Source organism: Urocitellus parryii, chromosome 10, assembly GCF_045843805.1.
Source record: "Urocitellus parryii isolate mUroPar1 chromosome 10, mUroPar1.hap1, whole genome shotgun sequence".
Lineage (NCBI taxonomy): Eukaryota > Metazoa > Chordata > Mammalia > Rodentia > Sciuridae > Urocitellus > Urocitellus parryii.
The window spans coordinates 22414486-22438506 of record NC_135540.1 but is presented as its reverse complement, the minus strand read 5'-3'; the positions used below and the strand labels follow the sequence as shown (position 1 = coordinate 22438506).

General features: G+C 37.6%; 1 protein-coding gene across 1 annotated transcript in view; it reads right to left on the bottom strand.

The window, feature by feature from the left end:
• Arhgap10 (Rho GTPase activating protein 10) overlaps positions 1-24021 on the bottom strand; it is a 302252-nt gene that overhangs the window by 104509 nt on the left and 173722 nt on the right. Inside the window, exons 15-16 of the mRNA XM_026392727.2 lie at positions 18201-18288; positions 2205-2263 (exon numbers count right to left, since the gene is read on the bottom strand). Coding sequence (XP_026248512.1) covers positions 2205-2263; positions 18201-18288 — 147 coding nt within the window. The remainder of the gene's footprint in view (positions 1-2204; positions 2264-18200; positions 18289-24021) is intronic.

Here is a 24021-nt window from a genome sequence, read left to right as displayed (position 1 = left end):
ATGACTGAAAAGAATCAAAAATTAGTTTCCATGCTGGTGTGAGAGGCGGTAACAAAGACTGGTAATGTCGGTAATTTTAGCAATCAGCTCAGTTAACAGACATTTTAGCATAACAAGGTAAGCTATGCCATCCTTAATGGAAAATGATAGCATAACCACAATTCCAATTCTCCAACAATATTCAAAGGGGGAGACTAATTTTGGCCATCTGATTTCTGTAACTGTTTTATTCAATACTTGGAAGTACACATGCAAAAGATTAGAGATCTGCTCCTTCACTCCTAAGAGACACTGAATACAGAGGAGGGTTCTCGGAGATGAAAATAAAGCAGTGCCCTGGAAACATTGAACCCTAAAAGAAACCCATTTAGTACATGTGCTTTTTCTCACTAAATAAAGTTACTACAGGTCCTGTTCCAACCACGACTGCACTTAGGTGCAAATCCATGCCAATAACCACAGTAGCTCCAGTATGCCTTTGTGACAGTCCTGTGATTCAAATCATCATGAAGGCTCTTACAGCCTTGCCACAAATGGGAAACCAAGCAGATGGACATCTAGCAGATGATGAGGCCTTCTGCATCCACACAATTCTTCGAACCACGTAGTTCAAATATGCCTTCATCATCTTCTACCACCATGGTCCTCAATACCTTGTTAAAAAAAAAAGTTCCTCAGAGGTAGGAACTTTCTCATCTGGCAAAATCTGACATCAGAATTTCCAACACACTGCGTCAGGCTATGGGCAGGATAATACTCCTGACACTCACTTGTGGCAATTTAGACCTTTATTCCATAATCACTTTATCTTTCCCCAAATCTCAAAGGATTTGAGATGAAAGCTGGCACTCTTGTGCTTTTTCCAGTCTCTAAGGCGAACAACATGAAATGATTGTCCTCTAACTAAGTTTAATTTCTCTTTTCCTAGTTTGCCAAAAATGCCACAGGGAAGAAATCAAAATAACTAAGCATTTGCTTGAGTTTTTGCCAAGAAAATTTCCCCCTCTTCCTTGATCACACAAATTTTGGGGCGGGGGGGATCTCCTTCCATGTGAAAACAAAGCTGAATCGAACCACATTTTTGCCTTTTCCAAAAGCCTATTGCACATGTGTAGTCTAATGAAGCCTACACATTGCTTCTTTCTGCAACGTACTAGGAACCTTTGCATTGGCTGGAGCTGAGACCTCACAAGAAGATAACATTTAAAGCCATGTTCGGGCAGTGGTAACATGGGACCCAAAGGGATTGCTCTAAGTTTTTCAACAGATTAAACTATGGACAACATCCAAGGGGGAAAAAAAAATAAAAGGAAATGAAAATACAATTTCAGCTACTGTCAGTGCACCTGTGAAAACCAATACTGCAAAGTTTAGCCAGTGGAACTGGGAGTTTGAATTTTAAATAGTTTCCTATAATCTGGCAAAGTCACTTCACATGCCTCCATCTTCATTTCCTTAACTATTAAATACCTACCACCAGCACACTTCAGAAGAGGAGGATAATGAAACAGTGCCAAATATAAAAAGTGGGCTGTGTGATAACAGAAAACCAGAGAGCCCCGGGTGTCTGACTCACAAAATAAATTTGATCACAAATTAAAATTCCACCAGCTACAGACCTTTCTCATTTAACATTTTATCACATATAATTCACTCCCAAACACTGCTTGGGCTTCTGGCATTTTCTCATAATATTCTTTCTGTCTGTAATTTCCATCTAAATTTCTAAGTGATGCCATCTCCCACCCACTAATCCCTCTGACCTCCCACAGGTTAAATACTTTAATGTTTCCACAGAATTTCATGCCATTATTCTGTAATTCATGGTAGAATTACAGAATAATGGCATGTAATGGTAGAGAGAGGTAGAGGCCCTAGGACTTGCTACAGAAGTGGCTGCTGGGGTTAAGAATTCTGTCATGGCTCTATATACCCAGACTCTGCCAATATCTACCAGTGACTAACACACAATGAGCAATAATCAATGTCCATGAATGAATGAATGAATGAGTAAGATCATAGTCCTCTTTTTTACTTTCTTGCCAAAGGGGGGAGGGACAATCATTATTTAAAATGATTTTTTAGCACAGGCCTCAATAACATTAATTTTTCACGATTAGCTTCAATTTAATCAAGTTCAATTTTTTAGTCTGTAGAAACTATCAACCCCAAAACTATGTCTCTGTACCCTACAAATTACTTACTGGCTGGAACAATGAAATCTCCATGTAACTCATAGGTCATGAGCGGTTCGGGAAGACTCCTGTATGAAAAAGAGTTCATAATTACCAAACAAATCCCAACAAGTCACCTGCCAGTTTATTTTTTTATAAAAAAAGTGTTAAATCTGTTGCGCATTTCTTAGCTATCATACAAAACTTCCTTAGGGAATACCTTTACATATCAAAAAGATATATAAATCAAATGAAGCACTTTATTAACTCCTATTTGAACTATGCTATCAAAGCTTAAGCAACCGCAAATCGCTAAAAGGCCTAAGCACACAGCACTTCATCTCTAACCTTGGAAAGTATCTTTAGGAACAGCTGGTTTTATATTTGACTTCTTTTCACACACTAACATATTAAAAGTCAAACACTTTCTAACCAAATGTAAGCATATAATTTGAAAAATCATCTTTAAGACAGTAGCCAATGATACCACACACACACACACACACACATACACACACAAATACATAGAAAAGAACTGGGATGCAGGTCTGTGGTAGAGCACTTGCCTAGCATTCATGAGTCCCTGGGTTCAAAGCCCAGCACAACAACAAAAAAAAATTATTTTAAAATTACACAGAAAATATCAAACCAAATCCTCTTCTCTCTCAAGTATCTCCATTTTTTAAAAAATCAGGATTTTTGAAAAAATCACTATGCCTATGTAATAATGAAAGAGAATTATGAAATAAGGTTAGTGACTTTGTAGTTTATGCCTATAAAATTAAACTGATGACAACTTTAAAAACATACACATTTTAATTTTAAAAAAAAATTAAATGGTAGTATATTCTATCCCGTGATCAATAGAATGCTACAGTTCATTCGACCTGCTAATGTCTTAAATTTTATAATATCAACTTTATGAAAAGTCAAGGAATACTTCAACAAGTATCAATCTGCATCGTTTTTCTGCAGGGCAATCTGGCAAGACATTAAGAACTTCAGAAAGATTGAAATCCTATAACCCAAAAATTCCTATTCAAATATTTTAAAAGAAAATCAAAGATGCACAGATGCACACACACAAAAAAATTTAAACATAGGCAAAAGCCAAGAATATTGCCAGGGATAAAGTTCATTTCATATTGATAAAAGGTCAACTCATCAAGATGCTCCAACAAAGCTAAATGTTCATGGATCAAACAGCTTCAACATACATCAAGCAAAAACTGACAGAACTGCAATACAGATGACTCCACCACCACAGTCAGGGGCTCCAAAACCCCTCTGTCTCAATAAGTGCTAGAACAAGCAGACAGAAAATCAGTCAGCATACACAGCCATCACCAACCTGAAGCATCAGCACGCCCTTCACCTAAATGACACTGCACCCAAAAGAGGGACACACACACCCAGTGCACATGGATTATTCATTCGCCAAGATAAACCAAATTCTGGTCCATGAATCAATAAGTTTAAAGTGTTCAATTCAGGCAGAGCATGTTCTTTCGTGGAAATAAAAACTGAATTTACAAAATCAGTAACAAGAAGAGCTGAAAAACATCAAAGAAAGGGAGATTTGAAAGTATTTTGAACTAAATTAAAATACAGTCTATCAGAATCTTAGGGATGTCGATTAAGCTGTACTTTGGAGCACATGTATACTGTTAAACATCTACATTAGAAAAGACAACCTTAAACCAACAACTATACTTTCTACCTGAAAGCAAGGGAGGAAAAAATGAATTAAAACCAAAGTAAGAAGAATAAAAATAATATTGACCAAAAAGAAAATGAGTGAAAACCAAAAATAGAGATGTTAATCCAAAACCAGTTACTTAAGATGATCAATAAAATCGATAAATCTAACCCAAGTGACTAGGAAATAGAGAAAATATGAATAGCCAATGTCAAAAAGGAGAATGGTTAGCCTCTTCAACAAATGGTGCTGGGAAAACTGGAAATTCATAGGCAAAAAAACCGAAATGAAATTCCTATCTCTCACCATGCACAAAACTCAACTCTCAGTGGATCAAAGACCTAGGAATTAAACCACACACCCTGCATCTAACAGAAGAAAAAGTAGGCCCCAATGTCCATCATATCAGATTAGGCCCCTACTTCCTTAATAAGACTCCTATAGTGCAAGAATTCAGATCAAGAATTAATAAATGGGAGGGATTCAAACTAAAAAGCTTATTCTCAGCAAAAGAAACAATCAATGAGGTGAATAGAGGGCGTACAGGTTGGGAGTAAATTTTTACCACTTGCACATCCGCTAGATTATTCATCTCCAGGGTATATAAAGAAAGAGCTCAAAAAATCGAAACACCAAAAAAACAAATAACCCAACTAATAAATGAGCCAAGGAACTGAACAGACACTTCTCAGAAAAGGATATACAATCAATCGAAATATATGAAAAAATGTTCAACATCTTAGCAATTAGAGAAATGCAAATTAAAACTACTCAGATTTCATCTCACGCCAGTCAGAATGGCAGCTATTAAGAATACAAACCAATAAGTGTTGGCGAGGATGTGGAGGAAAAGGCACACTCACACATTGCTAGTGGGAGTGCAAAATGCTGCAGCCAATATAGAAAGCAGAATGGAGATTCCTTGGAAAACTGGGAATGGAACCACCTTTTGAACCAGCAATCCCACTCCTCAGTCTATGCCTAAAGACTTAAATATAAACAGCATTCGACAGGGACACAGCCACGTCAATGTTTATCGCAGCACAATTCACAATAGGTAAACTGTGGAACCAACATAGATGCCCTTCAGCAGATGAATGGATAAAGAAAATGTGATCTATATACACAATGGAATATTACTCAGCAATAAAAGATAATAAAATCATGGCATCTGCAGGTAAATGGATGGAGTTAGGGAATATAATGCTAAGTGAAGTTAGCCAATCCCAAAAAAAAAAAAAAATGACGAATGTTTTCTCTGATATAAGGAGGGTGATTCATAGTGGGGTTGGAAGGGGGAGCAAGGGAGGAATAGACGAACTCTAGATAGGGCAAAGGGGTGGGAGGGGAAGGGAGCAGGCATGAGGGTAGAAATGAGAGTGGAATGAGATGGGCATCGTTACCCTAAGTACATGTATAAAGACATGAGTGGTGTGAATATACTTTGTATACAACCAGAGGTATGAAAAATTGTGCTCTACATGTGTAATATGAATTGTAATGCATTCGGCTGTCATATATAACAAATTAGAATAAAAAAAGAATTCAGTGGACATTAGGGATACAAGGGGGATGACCATAAACCTGCAGTTCTATCACATTATATGACACATCAGACTACTGGTTACTATTTTAAAGGAGCTTTGAATTTAATAAAATATCCAATTTACATATGCTGTCATAGGTCTGCATTTACAAATATGCTGTTCCGCATTCATTTTCAGATTGAGAAACTGCAAACCTAATGGACTCAGATTCTTGACATTCCACATCCTTTTTCTGGGTGAAAGGGTTACTTTAACAATCAACAGCTTAAAAAAAAAATGGCTCTGTCATTTTTAAAGCAAAAAAAAAAAGAATGGTTACTGCACAATCACCAAAGGTTGTAACAATATTAAAGAGAAAACAGGGAATATTACAAATGGTTTCATGTCCATACATGCAGCAATTTACACAAAATAGACAAATGTCTGAAAAGCTGGAAACTACCAAAGCTTACTTAAGATAAAAGATAACCTTAGTAATCCTATACTTGTTAATCCTAGATCTATCAGAAAAATTGAATTTGTAGTTAAAAATCTAGTGTAAGAAAACTCGGACCCAGATGACTTTGTTGGTGAATTCGGTGAATTCTATCAAACAATTATGGAAGAAACAATTTCAGTTTTATTTATATTTTTTTCAGAAAGTATCAGTAGGTATGTATGTATGTGTGTGTATATGTATTTCCTTCCAGAAAATAGAATACTTACTCTTATTCTGTGAGGGAACATATCAAAACTGAAAACATTTGAGAAAAAATCAAAGTGATAGAGTGCCAGGGATCCCAACAGCCTGCAGCAGGACCAGGGAGATCCAGGCCAACTGATTCGCGCGGCCTGCCCTGCGGCTACAGAAGGCGTGGCGCCTCAGTGAAGCCATTAATTAGCAAGCAGGGAGGTTAGGGAAGGCCATTAGGTGGAATCCCACCAGCCAAGCCCACACGGACCCTTGGGCCGAGCTGGGATCTCAGAAGGGGAAGGAAGCGGTACAGTCCCATCCCCCACAGCGGACACTCCACCGAGGCAGTCAGCGGCCACCATCCGGGAAAGCTGAAGGATACACCGCCACTCTCCTTCAGAGTGCAACATCAAAACAGGTCGGTGTCATTCAGCTCACCCCCCAGACAGCGGGAATTCGCATAAAATCTCTCCTAGGCTTGCCGGGAGAGGGAGTATCAAGCTGAGCCTCCATAAAGACTAGGGGGAAACCAGAGACACCTGACCTCCAACCCCTCCTCCCAGTAGCAGCCAAAACGAAACCTGGCTAGCCAGCACTGGGGGAGGGGCAAGCAGAAAAAAATCAAAGTGATAGAGTGCCAGGGATCCCAGCAGCCTGCAGCAGGGCCCCGGAGATCCAGGCCAACTGATTCGCGCGGCCTGACCTGCGGCTACAGAAGGCGTGGCGCCTCAGTGAAGCCATTAATTAACAAGCAGGGAGGTTAGGGAAGGCCATTAGGTGGAATCCCGCCAGCCAAGCCCACCGCCCACGCCCGGAACAGGCCCAGCGACCTGCCAGCATGGTAGTCACGACACCCCAATTGGAATAGGGACAGAGCAGAGCCGCCTTCCACTCCCGGAACAGGCCCAGAGAGACGCCAGCGTGGTAGACACATCACCCCAATTGGAGTAGGGGCACAGCCGCCGCCCGCACCTGCAAGGGAGACTTTTCAACTATACAAGAGCAACATAAATAAATAGGGGGTAAATTTCAAAAACACAACAGTTGCACCAAGCAGAAAGAAACGCGAGCAGTATGAAAAGACAAGGAAAGAAAGGACCACAAGCAATGCAGGTCAACTCAACTTTAGAAGAGGTAATAGCTGCAACAGATGGAATATCAGATAAAGAGTTCAGGATATATATGCTTCAGATGATCTGGAGTCTCAAGAAGACATGAGACAGCAAAATCAGACAATGAAAGATCACATTGACAAACAAATCCAGGAAGTAAAAGATCAATTTCACAGGGAGATAGAGGTAATAAAAAACAAACAAATAGAAATTCTAGAAATGCAGGAAACAATAAACCAACTTAAAAACTCAATTGAGAATACTACCAGCAGAGTAGATCACTTAGAAGAGAGAACATCAGACAATGAAGACAAAGTATTTCAACTGGAAAAGAACATAGACAGCTCAGCAAGTCTGCTAAGAAACCATGAGCAGAACATCCAAGAATTATGGAACAATATCAAAAGACCAAATTTAAGAGTCATTGGGATACAGGAAGGCACAGAGCTCCATTGCAAAGGAATAAACAGTCTATTCAGTGAAACAATACGAGAAAACTTCCCAGAATTGAAGAATGAGACAGAATCCCAAATCCTAGAAGCCTACAGGACGCCGAATGTGCAAAATCATAAGAGATCCACACCTAGACACATTATAATGAAGATGTCCAACATACAGAATAAGGAGAGAATTTTAAAAGCTGCAAGAGAAAGAAAGCAGATTACATTTAGGGGTAAACCAATCAGGATAACAGCTGATCTCTCAACACAGACTCTGAAAGCTAGAAGATCCTGGAATAACATATTTCAAACACTGAAAGACAATGGGCTCCAACCAAGAATCTTGTATCCGGCGAAATTAAGCTTCAGGTTAGAAGATGAAATTAAAACCTTCCACGATAAACAAAAGTTAAAAGAATTCGCAGCTAGAAAACCATCTCTTCAAAAAATCCTTGGCAAAATATTACAGGAAGAGGAAATGGAAAATAACATTCAAAACCAACAATGGGAGGTAGGACAGTAAAGGGGGGAAAGTAGTCAAAGAGGATAACAAATCAGGTTTAGTAACATCAATAAACAAATATGGATAGAAGAACAAACCATATCTCAATAATAACCCTAAATGTTAATGGCTTAAACTCACCAATTAAGAGACACAGGCTAGTAGAATGGATCAAAAAACAAGACCCAACAATATGCTGTCTACAGGAGACGCATTTGATAGGAAAAGATATACATAGACTGAAGGTGAAAGGTTGGGAAAAATCATATCACTCATATGGACCGCGGAAACAAGCAGGAGTGTCCATACTCATATCTAATAAAATAGATTTCAAGCCAAAGCTAATCAAAAGGGATATAGAAGGTCACTTCATACTGCTCAAGGGAACCATACACCAACAAGACATAACAATCATAAATATATATGCCCCAAATAATGGTGCAGCTATGTTCATCAAGCAAACTCTTCTCAAGTTCAAGAGTCTAATAGACCACCATACAATAATCATGGGAGACTTCAACACACCTCTCTCACCACTGGACAGATCTTCCAAACAAAAGTTAAATAAGGAAACTATAGAACTCAATAACACAATTAACAACCTAGACTTAATTGACATATATAGACTATACCACCCAACATCAAGTAGCTATACTTTTTTCTCAGCAGCACATGGAACCTTCTCAAAAATAGACCATATATTATGTCACAGGGCAACTCTTAGACAATACAAAGGGGTAGAGATAATACCATGCATCTTACCTGATCATAATGGAATGAAACTGAAAATCAATGATAAAAGAAGAAAGGAAAAAGCAAGCATCACCTGGAGAATGAACAATAGGTTGCTGAGTGATCAATGGGTTTTAGAAGACATCAAGGAGGAAATTAAAAAATTCCTAGAGTTAAATGAAAACACAGACACAACATATCGGAATCTATGGGACACATTGAAAGCAGTTGTAAGAGGAAAATTCATTGCTTGGAGTTCATTCCTCAAAAAAAGAAAAAACCAACAAATAAATGATCTCATACTTCATCTCAAAATCCTAGAAAAAGAGCAAAACAACAGCAAAAGAAGTAGAAGGCAAGAAATAATTAAAATCAGAGCTGAAATTAATGAAATTGAAACAAAAGAAACAATTGAAAAAATTGACAAAACTAAAAGCTGGTTCTTTGAAAAAATAAATAAAATTGACAGACCCTTAGCCATGCTAACGAAGAGAAGAAGAGAGAGAACCCAAATTACTAGCATACGGGATGAAAAAGGCAATATCACAACAGACACTTCAGAAATACAGAAGATAATCAGAAATTACTTTGAATCCTTATACTCCAATAAAATAGAAGATAGTGAAGGCATAGATAAATTCCTTGAGTCCTATGATCTGCCCAGATTGAGCCAGGAGGATATAGACAACCTAAACAGACCAATAACAATAGAGGAAATAGAAGAAACCATCAAAAGACTACCAACTAAGAAAAGCCCAGGACCGGATGGGTATACAGCAGAGTTTTACAAAACCTTTAAAGAGGAACTAACACCAATACTTTTCAAGCTATTTCAGGAAATAGAAAAAGAGGGAGAACTTCCAAATTCATTCTACGAGGCCAACATCACCCTGATTCCGAAACCAGACAAAGACACTTCAAAGAAGGAAAACTACAGACCAATATCTCTAATGAACCTTGACGCAAAAATCCTCAATAAAATTCTGGCGAATCGGATTCAAATACATATCAAAAAAATTATACATCATGATCAAGTAGGATTCATCCCTGGGATGCAAGGCTGGTTTAATATACGGAAATCAATAAATGTTATTCACCACATCAATAGACTTAAAAATAAGAACCATATGATCATCTCAATAGATGCAGAAAAAGCATTCGACAAAGTACAGCATCCCTTTATGTTCAAAACGCTAGAAAAATTAGGGATAACAGGATCATACCTCAACAGTGTAAAAGCAATCTATGATAAGCCACAGGCCAGCATCATTCTGAATGGAGAAAAATTGAAGGCATTCCCTCTAAGATCTGGTACAAGACAGGGATGCCCTCTCTCACCACTTCTGTTCAACATAGTCCTCGAAACACTGGCCAGAGCAATTAGACAGACAAAAGAAATTAAAGGCATAAAAATAGGAAAAGAAGAACTTAAATTATCACTATTTGCAGATGATATGATTCTATACCTAGCAGACCCAAAAGGGTCTACAAAGAAGCTATTAGAACTAATAAATGAATTCAGCAAAGTGGCAGGATATAAGATCAACACGCATAAATCAAAAGCATTCCTGTATATCAGCGACAAATCCTCTGAAATGGAAACAAGGACAACTACTCCATTCACAATATCCCCCCAAAAAATAAAATACTTGGGAATCAACCTAACAAAAGAGGTGAAAGATTTATACAATGAAAATTACAGAACCCTAAAGAAAGATATAGAAGAAGACCTTAGAAGATGGAAAAATATACCCTGCTCATGGATAGGCAGAACCAACATCATCAAGATGGCGATATTACCAAAAGTTCTCTATAAGTTTAATGCAATGCCAATCAAAATCCCAATGGCATTTCTTGTAGAAATAGATAAGAGAATCATGAAATTCATATGGAATAATAAAAGACCCAGAATAGCAAAAACAATGCTAAGCAGGAAGTGTGAATCAGGCTGTATAGCGATACCAGACTTCAAACTATACTACAGAGCAATAGTAACTAAAACAGCATGGTACTGGTACCAAAACAGGCGGGTGGACCAATGGTACAGAATAGAGGACACAGTAACCAACCCACAAAACTACAACTATCTTATATTTGATAAAGGGTCTAAAAGCATGCAATGGAGGAAGGATAGCATCTTCAACAAATGGTGCTGGGAAAACTGGAAATCCATTTGCATCAAAATGAAGCTGAATCCCTATCTCTCGCCATGCACAAAAGTTAACTCAAAATGGATCAAGGAGCTTGATATTAAACCAGAGACACGGCATCTGATAGAAGAAAAAGTAGGGTATGATCTACATACTGTGGGATCGGGCTCCAAATTCCTCAATAGGACACCCATAGTGCAAAAGTTAACAACTATAATCAACAAATGGGACTTACTCAAACTAAAAAGTTTTTTCTCAGCAAAAGAAACAATAAGAGAGATAAACAGGGAGCCTACATCCTGGGAACAAATCTTTACTCCACACACTTCAGATAGAGCCCTAATAACCAGAATATACAAAGAACTCAAAAAATTAGACAATAAGATAACAAATAACCCAATCAATAAATGGGCCAAGGACCTGAACAGACACTTCTCAGAGGAGGACATACAATCAATCAATAAGTACATGAAAAAATGCTCACCATCTCTAGCAGTCAGAGAAATGCAAATCAAAACTACCCTAAGATACCATCTCACCCCAGTAAGATTGGCAGCCATTAGAAAGTCAAACAACAATAAGTGCTGGAGAGGATGCTGGGAAAAGGGCACTCTTGTTCATTGCTGGTGGGACTGCAAATTGGTGCAGCCAATTTGGAAAGCAGTATGGAGATTTCTTGGAAAGCTGGGAATGGAACCACCATTTGACCCAGCTATTCCCCTTCTCGGTCTATTCCCCAAAGACCTAATAAGAGCATGCTACAGGGACACTGCTACATCGATGTTCATAGCAGCACAATTCACGATAGCAAGATTGTGGAATCAGCCTAGATGCCCTTCAATAGATGAATGGATAAAAAAAATGTGGCATTTATACACAATGGAGTATTACTCTGCAGAAAGAAATGACAAAATCATAGAATTTGGAGGGAAATGGATGGCATTAGAGCAGATTATGCTAAGTGAAGCTAGTCAATCTTTAAAAAATAAATACCAAATGACCCCTTTGATATAAGGGGAATAAACAAGGACAGGGTAGGGACGGAAGTTTGAGAAGAAGATTTACATTAAACAGGGATGAGAGGTGGGAGGGAAAGGGAGTGAGAAGGGAAACCGCATGGAAATGGAAGGCGATCCTCAGGGTTATACAAAATGACATATAAGAGGAAAGGAGGGGTAAGACAAGATAATACAAATGGAAGAAATGATTTACAGTAGAAGGGGTAGAGAGAGAAAAGGGGAGGGGAGGGGAGGGGAGGGGGGATAGTAGAGAATAGGACAGACAGCAGAATGCATCAGACACTAGAAAGGCAATATGTCAATCAATGGAAGGGTAACTGATGTGATTCAGCAATCTGTATACGGGGTAAAATTGGGAGTTCATAACCCACTTGAATCAAACTGTGAAATATGATGTATTTAGAACTATGTAATGTTTTGAACGACCAACAATAAAAAAAAAAAAAACTTAAAAAAAAAAACTGAAAACATTTCAAGAAAATGACAGAAAAGTACCACTAACAAACAGAAGTAACTTTAAATGTTAGTAAATTAAATTCAACAAGATACATAAAAGGATAAAAGATCACAACCCAGCTGGCTTTCTCACCCTGACCTACCACTTTGAAAAAAAAAAATCAATGCAATTCACCATACCAGCAAACTAAAAAAAGAGGGGGAAAAGCCGGTATTATGATCATCACAGTAGACAACACAGTGGGGGAAAAAGCACCGTCTTTCCCACAAATCATAATGCAAACACTGAATATCCATATGCAAAAGTGAATTTGACTCCATTCCTCATATCTTTCACAAAACTTAAAATATATCATAAATCTCAGTGGAAAACCTAAAAACAATAACATTTCTTTAATATAAAAGATAGCCTTTATGACTATGTTAAGCCAAGATTTCTTGATATCACCAACAGCATAGTCCAAAAAAAGAAACAAATTGACAAACTGGACTTTATCAAAGTTAATAACTTCTCATTGAATGACACTGTTAAAAAAAAATGAAAAGACAACCTACGTAACAAAAATGTTTAACATTAATAGTCACTGGGGAAGTTCACATTAAAAGCACAATGAGCTATCACGTACCTATTAAATCAGCTAAAACTTAAAAAAAATAAAATAAAAACAACAACAACAAAAATGACCATAGCAAGATTTGACAAGGATATAGAAGCAGCAGGACTCCTGTACACTACTGTAGGTGGGAGTATAAATGAATCAAATTTGAACAAAAGTTTGTCAATTTCCCAAAAAGTTAATCATGATCTAGATATTCCACTCTGGGATTTATCCATAAGAAATGAAAGTGCAGACGGGCACAGTGGATCACACTTGTCATCCCAGTAACTTAGGAGGCTGAGGCAAGAGGATCACGAGTTCAAAGACAGCCTCGGCAATTTAGCAAGGCCCTAAACAACTTAGTGAGACCTTGTCTTTAAATAATAAAAATAGAAAGGGCTGGTGATGTGGCTCAGTGGTCAAGCACCCCTGGCTTCAATCCTTAGTACCCGCCCCCCTCCCCAAAAAAGTGCATGTCCCTCTCAAGATTTACCCATAAATGTTTTTAGCAGCTCTAGGTACAATAGTCAAACTACAAACAACTCATATATCTATCAACAGATCAAAGGATTAAAAAGAAAAAAAAATGTGGTATATCCATCCAATAGATCAGTAGTTAGCAGTCAAAAGGCATAAACTACTAGAATATACTACAACATAGGTGAATCTCTACTTCTAAGTGAAAGAATCTAGATTGTTTTCCTAAAACATATGCTATATAGCTTATTTATACATAATTATAAGAACTCCAACTTAATATATAATGAAATAAAGCAGAAAAACAGTTACCTAAAGGTCAGACCTGAGAAGGGAGGGGTACATAGAAAGGAGGCATTTCCAAAGACTGTTTATCTTGATTATGGTGACGGTTTCACAGGCGTATAAATACATCAGACTTATCGAAATGTATATTATAAATATGGAGAGCTCATTATATTTCAATTACACAATAAAGCTGTTTAGCTGATTATGTCAATTGCACTATAATAAAGGTAAAAAAAAAATGAATGCAAAAAAACTGTTACAAGTATGTTCCTTACCCACAGCTTAGGATACTTCGGTACACATACGTATACAAAATGACAACCATAAACAAATTAAAACTTCCCTTATTTCTGCTCTCCTTCCTCTTCTTCCCCTACACTCCCATTTAAAAAAGAAAAAAGAAATCAAACACATCACAGCCTAAATCCGGAGAAAGAAACACTAACTAGAAGTCAACCTTTGGGGTTTTAGTTTCTTTAAGGACAAGCAGAAAGAGCAAAGGAGGAAAATGGTTATCCAGCAGGGAAGGAAAACAGAGGGTGCATAATTGAAGAGAGGGAAGAATAAAAACACCGAGAAAAACCAGAGAGCATTTCTTCTCCAATAAATGAGTTTGTGCCTAAGCATCCTCTATAAGCTACTTATATCATTGCCATATGTCTATAGCTAGGCAATGCGGCATAAAAAATAAATACCGTTAATGTTAGGGAAGCAGTAATAAAAATGACAAGCTCCCCATACAGAATTTATTACACTGAGTCACTGCATCTCTCAGCCTCCCACCCAACATGTTTTCAAGCCACCTCTCTTTACCACCCATTGCGATCTGCCGGGAGATACAAATCATAGTATTTACCTAAGCTGGCATTTCCTTCCCCAAAAATCCCATTCCAATTTCCAGACTTAAAAGAAGTTTCTTCCAGGTAAAATCATTTTACTAGAAACATCACAAAAGAGATCATTTGTCACCCCACAATGGGAAACGGTTGTGATGAACATGCTGCAGGAACTCAAAATTATGGTCTGCATAGGTAAGAAATCATTCCAAGGGCTCGAATTCAGTTCTCCAAAGCATGGGAGTAAAATTGTTGCCTCAAGTCAGGAGAAGAAGGAAGATGCCATGTGTAAGGCCACCACCGCCATCTTTCTTTCTCCAAGACCCTGAGGGCTTTGCTTCCTATCGTAGTTTGCTTCCTCCACTTCCAGCCTCCCATCCAGTAATGGCTCAGTTATTCGCCAGGAAAAGAATTTGAGGCAAGGCAAGACTTTGGTCTTTTTGTTGTTCTTGTTTCTTGGTGAGAAAAAGCTGTATTTCAGCTCTTACTGTGAAAGACAGAGCTGAGATTCCAACCTGGCAACTGGGTGGCTCCAGACCTCATGCCCTTGACCATTGCATTACACTTCTCTGTCATGATGAGGGAAATACATTTGCTTTGGACATAACCATGTAGCCAACGTGGAATTAGGTAACAACTCAGTTTTCTTCCATTTGGTCCATCACCAGAAAAAGTGTCAATTAAATCCTAATTACTGCATTTTCAGTTGCTAAAAATAACATAGGGGAAAAGAACAGCAACCTAACTTTCGAATCTCCCAAGGCATCTGCCATCTTATGATAATCACTTCATCACATTCAGGCAGAATGTGTATATTGTTAGGAGTGAAATTATATAATAATAGCATCTCATAATTTCGTTCCGTAGGCAATGTTTGCTTCAAAGTGGAATGCAATATGATGGAGCAACATAATGAGAGAAAAAATGCAGAAAAAGCAACACAAGACCAAGGGCAATTAGGAACTAGCTTTAGAGAACATCAAGATCCAAAAGAGGGACTAGGGATGTGGTTTAGTGGTAGAGCACTCACCTAGCATGCACAAAGTTCTGGGTTCAATTCCCAGCTCAAAAAAAAAAAAAAAAAAAAATTGCACATAAAGAATAAGATCCTCTGGTTTTGAGGCTAATTTTCCACAAAGGAAAAGAACAATGTATATCAGAGGCAAAAAGCACACAATTTACTAAGAAAGAATTAAGTTTTACCCTTAGTTTTCCACCAATAACTTAGTCATCTTAATCCATTCCCTTACCATCTGTTAGAGTGGTAGAATCCTCTGCTAGTCAAGTTAACATATGCAATTTGTAATATTTTTATACCCTCATCCATTCTTTCTTTCAACCACCTAATACGGGTTTTCTCAACTCCATTATTTTGGATCAAGTAATTCTGCAGGGAAGGCTCAGCTGCCCTGTGCACTATCGGGTATTTAGCAGCCCAGCCCAGCCCTCCATTCATTAGATTACAGCAGCACCCTCTCCAGCGGTCACGAAACCAAAAATGTCTGCAGATATTTCCAAACATCACCAGGGGGGCAAAATCACCCTCGGTTCAGCGCCATTTCTCTAAATACTCAATGACAGGCATACCTCCAGTTGTTAGAAATATTGCAATGCATGGGACATATAAGACGCCAGTCTGCAGAGCGCTTACATGCTAATCCTAGAGAAGGACTGATGAGATTCATTTTAATCCTCCTCTAAACCACAGTCACTACCAGTGGCAATCTAGATGATCACTACATGGATTCAGCCTTCCTTTTGCTCCTCTATTGACTCACTGAAGAAAAAAATGTTAAGGGTAGCTAAAAACATCTGCAAAAGAAGTATCTGAAAACAGGTAATGCACACGTGAGCCCACTGAAAAATGTTAATGATGTAAAGAGAAGAACAACCAGACAACATAGGTTGCCTGATGCGATCCAACAGGAAGAATACAGCTGCACTCTGATACTCTTGAAATATATAAATAAAAACCCAATCTGAACCCAAAAAAGACTATAGATTTAACTATTTGCAGAAAATACAGCGGCTAGAGAATCATGTTAAATGACCTCATGCCATATCTAAAATGCAGAAAATTATACTTTAAAAACCGAGCCAGTTTCTTCAACAAATAAATGCCAATGGTCGAGAGGGAAAGAACTGTACAGATTAAGAGAGACTTAAAACTTATCAAGCACATAGACTGTCGATACTGTTTAAAACCTGTGGGATTTAAACCAAATACAAAAAGACTTAAAAATTTTTTTTGGTTGGGGGAGAGACTTTTCTCACTTTAGTGAAAACTGAATAAGGACTGAATACTGGAAGATATTAATTTTGTTGGATATCATAATTAGCTTCTGATTGTAAAGTCTGTCTTTTTTGAAATATATACTCAAGTATTTACAGACATAGCAATATAGTTTTTGGAAAATCTTTATAAAGAATCATCCCCAAAAAGTAGCAGGCAGGGAGATAAATGAATCATCGAGAAGAACGAGATACTAAGCTGAAGAACTGTAATAGGGCCATGAGGATTCATTACACTGATCTCTCTGGCCTTTCATATTTGAAGTTTTTCATAATTTGTTAAATGCACAATGTGTAACTTAAGTAGATTCTAATGTGCTGGTTGGAACCCAAGTAATTAAAAAAGCACCTTATAGGGCTGGGGTTGTGGCTCAGTGGTAGAGCACTTGCCTAGCACATGTGAGGCCCTGGGTTCAATCCTCAGCACGACATAAAAATAAATAAAAGTATTGTGTCCATCTACAACAAAAAAATATTTTTTTAAAAAAGCACCCTATACATGGTTCATAACAGCTGACCCTGGGAAAGCTCTGCCCTTTTGGTGGGGCGGGTCAGGAGGAGGGAGTTGTGTGCGTATAAAAATCCAAGTCCCTAACAGAACCATAACACAGGAATTAACAGTTGTGATGTTTTTCCCATTCTTCAATTTTGTACTTCCTATTTTTATTCTTCATCAAACCAAACTTTTATGCCTGAATTCCTTCCTTTTTAGAAAAAGTTTGCTACTCGTTAAAATGCTGAACTCTTTTCTTAACTCCAGTCCCATTCCATATTTCCTATAATAAATGAAAATTCTAAATTTACATTAAAATCCCAAGTAAAGTTTTCAAACAGCTTTGTAATTAACTGTTATAAAATTCTGTTGAAATATTTGAATTTTCAGAATTTTCAAGATTAGCTTAAAACAATTAAGAGAGTCAGTGAATTCAATAAGTAGTCTTCCTTACTGAATCCTCGTTGTTTCATAGTGTTTATTCCTAAAACTCACATCAACAATAGATTTCTATTTTAAGACCAAAGGCTATTCTGTTATAGCTGACTGGGCAACTGATGTCCACCTACTATCTATCTTACCTTCTGGAACATTATTAGCTCAATGCTTTCCTTTTTAATAACTATTGGTATCTATGTGCAGAGTAGGCACCTGCTTTATGTTATAGTACTCCTTGTTCACTCTTTCCTCCTATTACTGAGAGGACCTTACCTCAGATACTGTTTCAGGGCACTTGTTATTGTCTTCACTTCCCAGTCTATGGAATTCTCCAGGTCCAGCTCACTGCATGTTTTTACATCTAGGGAACAAGCAAGAAAGAAAAGTTCATTAAAACCTGGAACATGCAGAAGCCATCCTGACAGACTCACAGAAGCTTCCATTTTTAAAATGCTGAATCCATTTAATTAACAAATAATTAATCCTGTGGTTTCCCTACCAAAACAACATTACATGCAATTTCTTTATAATACTATCAGTCATGTTCTATTACTAGTCTTATATAGCACTTCAGAAAATCTGTAGTAGAGATCAAAGCAAAGGGGTAAGTTTGAGGCCAAAGTATGGAAGAATGAAGACATGGTATGGTGTTTCAACATCTCTAACTGGTATCGTTCATGTACAGCTCACAGCATCATCAACACCTCCTTCATGTTAAAGCAGCCATGGCTTAAAGCATGTGGCTTTTCCAGTTCAATGAGTGGGTTAACTCACCGCAGGTAGCACAGCTGCTATGAGATGTTATTACAGGAGGAAGAGGTGGCACCTCTTACTAACAGCAAACTTTTAGAATGGCAACAAGCTGGGGCAAAGAATAAACTTGAGCCCATGTTTCAAGATTTGTATTCATTACATTATTACTCTAAAGATTAACACAGGATCGACCAAAACAGAAATATGACGACATGCAGACTTAAAAAGTCATTGATGTTTTACCCGATTTAAACAATGCACAACGTGTACATGTATCAAAATACACTATCCTATTAATATGTCTAATTTTTATGTATCTGTCAAAAAATAAATTTGATTTGTAAAAGAAAAGCTATCTAAGAAGGGAGAGTCATTTAGGGGTCCTCTTCCACACTGACATTACAATGACACACTTATCTTGGAAAAATTGGATGATTCTGTAATACCTCTAACATTCACTCCAAATGAAATTAGTTTTCTTTGTTCTAAAAGTGTTATTGATGTGTTGCTTCCCAGTGCCCTTTTAAATAGCTACTAAGTTCTAAGGCAAAAGTGTGTGGTACCAAAAAAGAAAAAGAGTAGAAAAAGTTGATTCTGGTTGAAGTAAACAAGGCAGGAACATAGGCCAATTTTCATAAATTATTACATGTGGCAGATCACCATCACGGCAAAGTGGCTAAAAAGCCTAAGGGTTCAGTGGTGGCACCCACCCAAAGGAAGGAATGGATAAGAATGGTAGCAAGTCATCAACGGAAACTTGCCTGGCTTTCTACATTCCTATCATGTGAAGAAAAATAAATAAAAGATTCATGGAAGAGACCCTTTCTCCCTCACTCCAGAATGACGTCCCAACCAAGATTAAAACAAAACAAAACAAAACAAAAAAACACCCACTGGTTGCTTCAGGGTAATTTTTTTTTTCTTTTTCTTCCTTACATTGTATTTGTTTTATTTGTCTACATAGAGAAGAAAACATCTTGTTAATATTTTCTTTCGTAAAGCACAAAAATAGAACAGGCTGTCAAAATGTGACCAGCATGCAAAGTCACGCATGTTGCCCAAAAACTCTTAAGCTCAGACATGACAAAGAATGGATGACAACTCAATGTTGGACTCAAACTTTTTGAAAATAAAGTCAAACAGGAAGTGATGGTTGTTTCACAGCCATAACATCATACATACGAAGTCAATTACTCAAAGGTCTGGAGACTTTTTAAAGCACATTCAACATTTCTTGATTACAGCGAGTGACAGCCCTATGCAATAAACTACAACAATGGCAATTGACACTGATTACATTTTGATCAGTTCCTACAATTCAGAACTCATTTGTTACCGAGCTTGTCAGACAAGCCACAGATACATTCAAGAAATCAAATTAAGAACCCTGATTAAAGATGCAATCCTTTATAACAAGGACTAAATAATTCTGTTCTAAAGGCTTTGCCAACCAATTACTTCTGTAACTGAATATTCTGTCTCTCATTAAATCAATTATTTAAATCTCATTTTAACATACAAGTCAGATAACATTTTCAATCAACTTGCTACCAGCAAATCACCATTTTAAAATCCAAGAGGGTTCTAAAGGAAATCTTTTATTTCCAACTTTCTACCAAATTATCATTCTATATTTTGAGAATCATATTCTCTCCATGGAAAAATAAGCCACCCTTCTAAATTCATGGGATAAAAAGCAGCTGTCACATCAGAAGCTAATGACTACATAGTGTCTATGTTATTAATCTCTATTAAATTTTTCACTGTTTTCAAATAACTCAATCATCCCTAGCAGTCCTTTACAATCAGTGGGTGCACTGGGATTAGGTAGAATTTGTTATAACCTTATTTAGGATTCAAATATAAGAATATGTTTGGAGTGTTCATTCAAAATACATATTCTACCTTAAATAAGGAGGAAAATTTTGCTTCCTTTAGAACCAAAAAATAACATCTCACGAATAGTTAAAACTCCAAAATAATGAGTGTAAACGGTAGACTTTTTATTGGGGTGAATGTTTCCTACTTGCATAACCACTGGCTATTTCTTTGAAATTGGAAATGTATGGCCCAACCAAACTGCAAAGCACCATTTTATGCAAAGCTAATACTGCACTTAACAATGGCTTGGGTCCAATTTCAAAGTACTTGAAGAAGCATGATGATGGGATGAGTTCTGAAAATACACTTTATTGTAATAAACTGAAATGTTTTTCAGCTACATTAGTTCACTTTTCCTCCCAAACTATGTGACAAAGTTGTCCTGCAGACAAAGTAAATGAGGTAATATTTTTAAATCAACACTCTTCCAAATTATTTTTATTTCTTGTTTTCTATGTTTCTATGTCTAAAAATATATAAACCATCCAGGCTTTTTTTTTTTTTTTTTGCAAATTACATTTAGAAATAGTTACTGGATCCATGAGATCCCATACGTCACACTACCTCATTTCTCAGTTTCCCGTTCTTCGGCTCTGCTTTCCTTCCAAAGTGGGGGAAGAGCAGGAATACAGGACAGCTAACACACTTCAGTTCTAATCTATAACTACTGTGATTCAGCTTTTAAATTCTCATCTTCTTGACTAAAAAACCATAACTCACCCCAAACACGCCCCATGTGTTATTTCTCTCTACTTTCCTCAACTACTCTGTATCTAAACAAACTTTTACCAGATTATGTGCCCTGACTCAGAGACAGCAAAAGAAAATGGCCTGTAAACAAAAGGAAGTCCGTCCCTCAGGTGGGTATTTCCTTTTGGAAATTTAAGAAGCTTAGTCTAGGGAAAGGCTCAGAGGCTGCTGGAAATTCAGCAGAATGTTGCTTTCTATTCCAGGATGGAAGACAAAGTCTCAACACCAGGAAGGACGACAGTTACCTTCTCCTTCACCTGGCCTGGAAGAGCATAAATGATTTCTCCATTTACAGAGCTTTCTATGATCAGCTGCCATCACTCTTCATGTTGAATGGAGAAAGGAGATGAAGAGGGTGAGAAGAGGAGACAGGGGCGAGGAGGAGAGGGGAGAAGAGAAGGGGATGAACGAGGAAGGGATGATGGAGGGAGAGGAAGAGATGAGGGAGGGAGAGGAAGGGATGAGAGAGGGAGAGGAAGGGATGAGGGAGGAAGAGGGAGGGATGAGGGAAGAGGAGGGAGGGATGAGGGAAGGAGAGGAAGGGATGGAATAGGTAAAGATAATGGGGAGAAACATTTTTCTGTATTTTAGTCTTAAAGGGGGAAGAAAACACTCCACAGAAAGGAGGTAAGGAAAACGTGCAAGAGATTAAGCATAGATTATTTAGGAATCACCACAAACTTCTACATGTGAGTATTTAAAGAATACTTTAAACAGAAAATGCAAAACATTTTATATGAAAATGGCAATAAAAAATCTAAAGTAAATAGCTCTCAAGACCTAAAATGAATCAAGTAAAAGCAGCTCTCAAAAAATGAAATAGCTTGGAACTTTTTCTCAAGACACTTAGATTTTAGATTATATTTCAAAGAAAAAAAATGCATTACCAACAAAATGCTCTTTGAAAATATCCAAATTTTAAATAAAATATTGCTCTCAGGAATAATAATAAAAGATAATGACTTGCTTTAAAAAGCAAACTTAAAACTTTGGCGGGCCCACTCAATTTTTCTTCTCTTTAGGACATACAACCTTAAAACAATAGAGAAGTGGGAAAAGCTGGAGAGAAAGAACATCTATGGGAACTCATACATGACTACCAAAACTCAAATTTTGTTTTTGGCAGCAGTAGCAAATTATTTCAATTTGAAGATTTAATCAGGATGGGAAGGACACATCTTAAGGAAATCCTCAATTCAGTAGGAAATAGTGAATAAACCTATTTTGCCGAGAGCTAAAGTTTGTATTGGTAACAAACAAGAAAATGGTGCTAATGCAAATCCAAAATTTTTGACTGACAATCTTAAATTCATACTACGGATACTTTATAGATAACAAAAACAAACATATTATTCAGTCCTCAAATTAATTATTAAATGAGGAGATAACAAGTCAGTGTCTTTCTCTCATGCCAATTCTCTAATTTCCTCTTTTTACAGACTATTACTGAGAACACAGCAGCACTTCTCTTGCCAGCAATTCAAAGGAGGTTATAACATGCCCGTGTTCTGGACTTCTCTACTCTGATGCTCATGGAAAGTATGGACAGTTTTCCAGGTCATCAATGTTTGAGGTTTTAGACAGACAGTGAAAAAACACCTTGTAAGTTAAGGACCGTCTTGGAACATTTCCCACGAGCAGAGGAGACCATCACCTGGGTCCAGCTATGTTGAGTGTATAGGATTTTATGAGATTAAGAACAAATTTTGAGAGAGCTTAACACTTCATGGTGACCACAGAAACACCCTTACTCAAGCTTTCCTGGAACGTGAACAATAGGATAAAAATAATGCCAGGATCTTTATGGCCAGTTTAGCACCAAAATGTGCCTTTCGGCCCACATCTCCCATTCTGATACCAAGAGCCTTCTAGGTCTAATCATTAAAACACCGTGTTGGAAATGGGAGAAGTGTTTCTAATTTTAAAATTAAGTAAAAGCAGATGCTGCAGTGCCATTAAACTCTTCCAGCTGCTACTGAACCACTGGCAACCTGGGTCTATTTAATTTGGAGCCTGCTAATGGTAAAAAGGAAAAATCTGTCTGCCAGAATTGCACACCCAAGTCAAGCCAGAGAGGCAGAAAATGAAAACAGCTCATGAAAGCGAATGTATCCTAACAAGGCTCTCCAGCTGATGACGGGCAATTTTTCCTGTGGTTAATAGCTAAAAAAAAAGGTTGTTGCTTATGAAATCCTTAATTCAAATACAGCCAAACAAGCAGTGCTATCCATAATGTGTCAGTTGATTTTGTTCATCTTAGTTTATGCTTTCTAAAAATGAGTCTTTACTACAACACTTTAGGATGCAGACAGGTTTAAATGCATTCACAGCCTACCTGGAGGCATTGTTAATATTGATTAATTAAAGTGAGACAGCAAATAAATTAATATGTAGCAAGGTCAGAATGACAGATTGGTTTGATATCCAAGGGCCTGCAGCCAGATGAGTTGTTGCTTCTCAAGAGGCAGCCTGCTCTGAGGTGGGGAGAAGTGGAGTGCCTTACAGGTGGCACGGAACTGACAGCAGTGTGTAATGCAAAAGCGCTTTGTCATTCACATAATGTCTGGGGTAATGAAATGAATTCACTTTCTGGCTTCCTCTAGTCTGCGATGCCAAAGAACACTGTGTTATCAGCACAGATGGAGCATGCGTGGTTCTGGAGAAGAGCCTGGTGTGAACTACAAACAAGCCACTGTGAATACCAATGAAT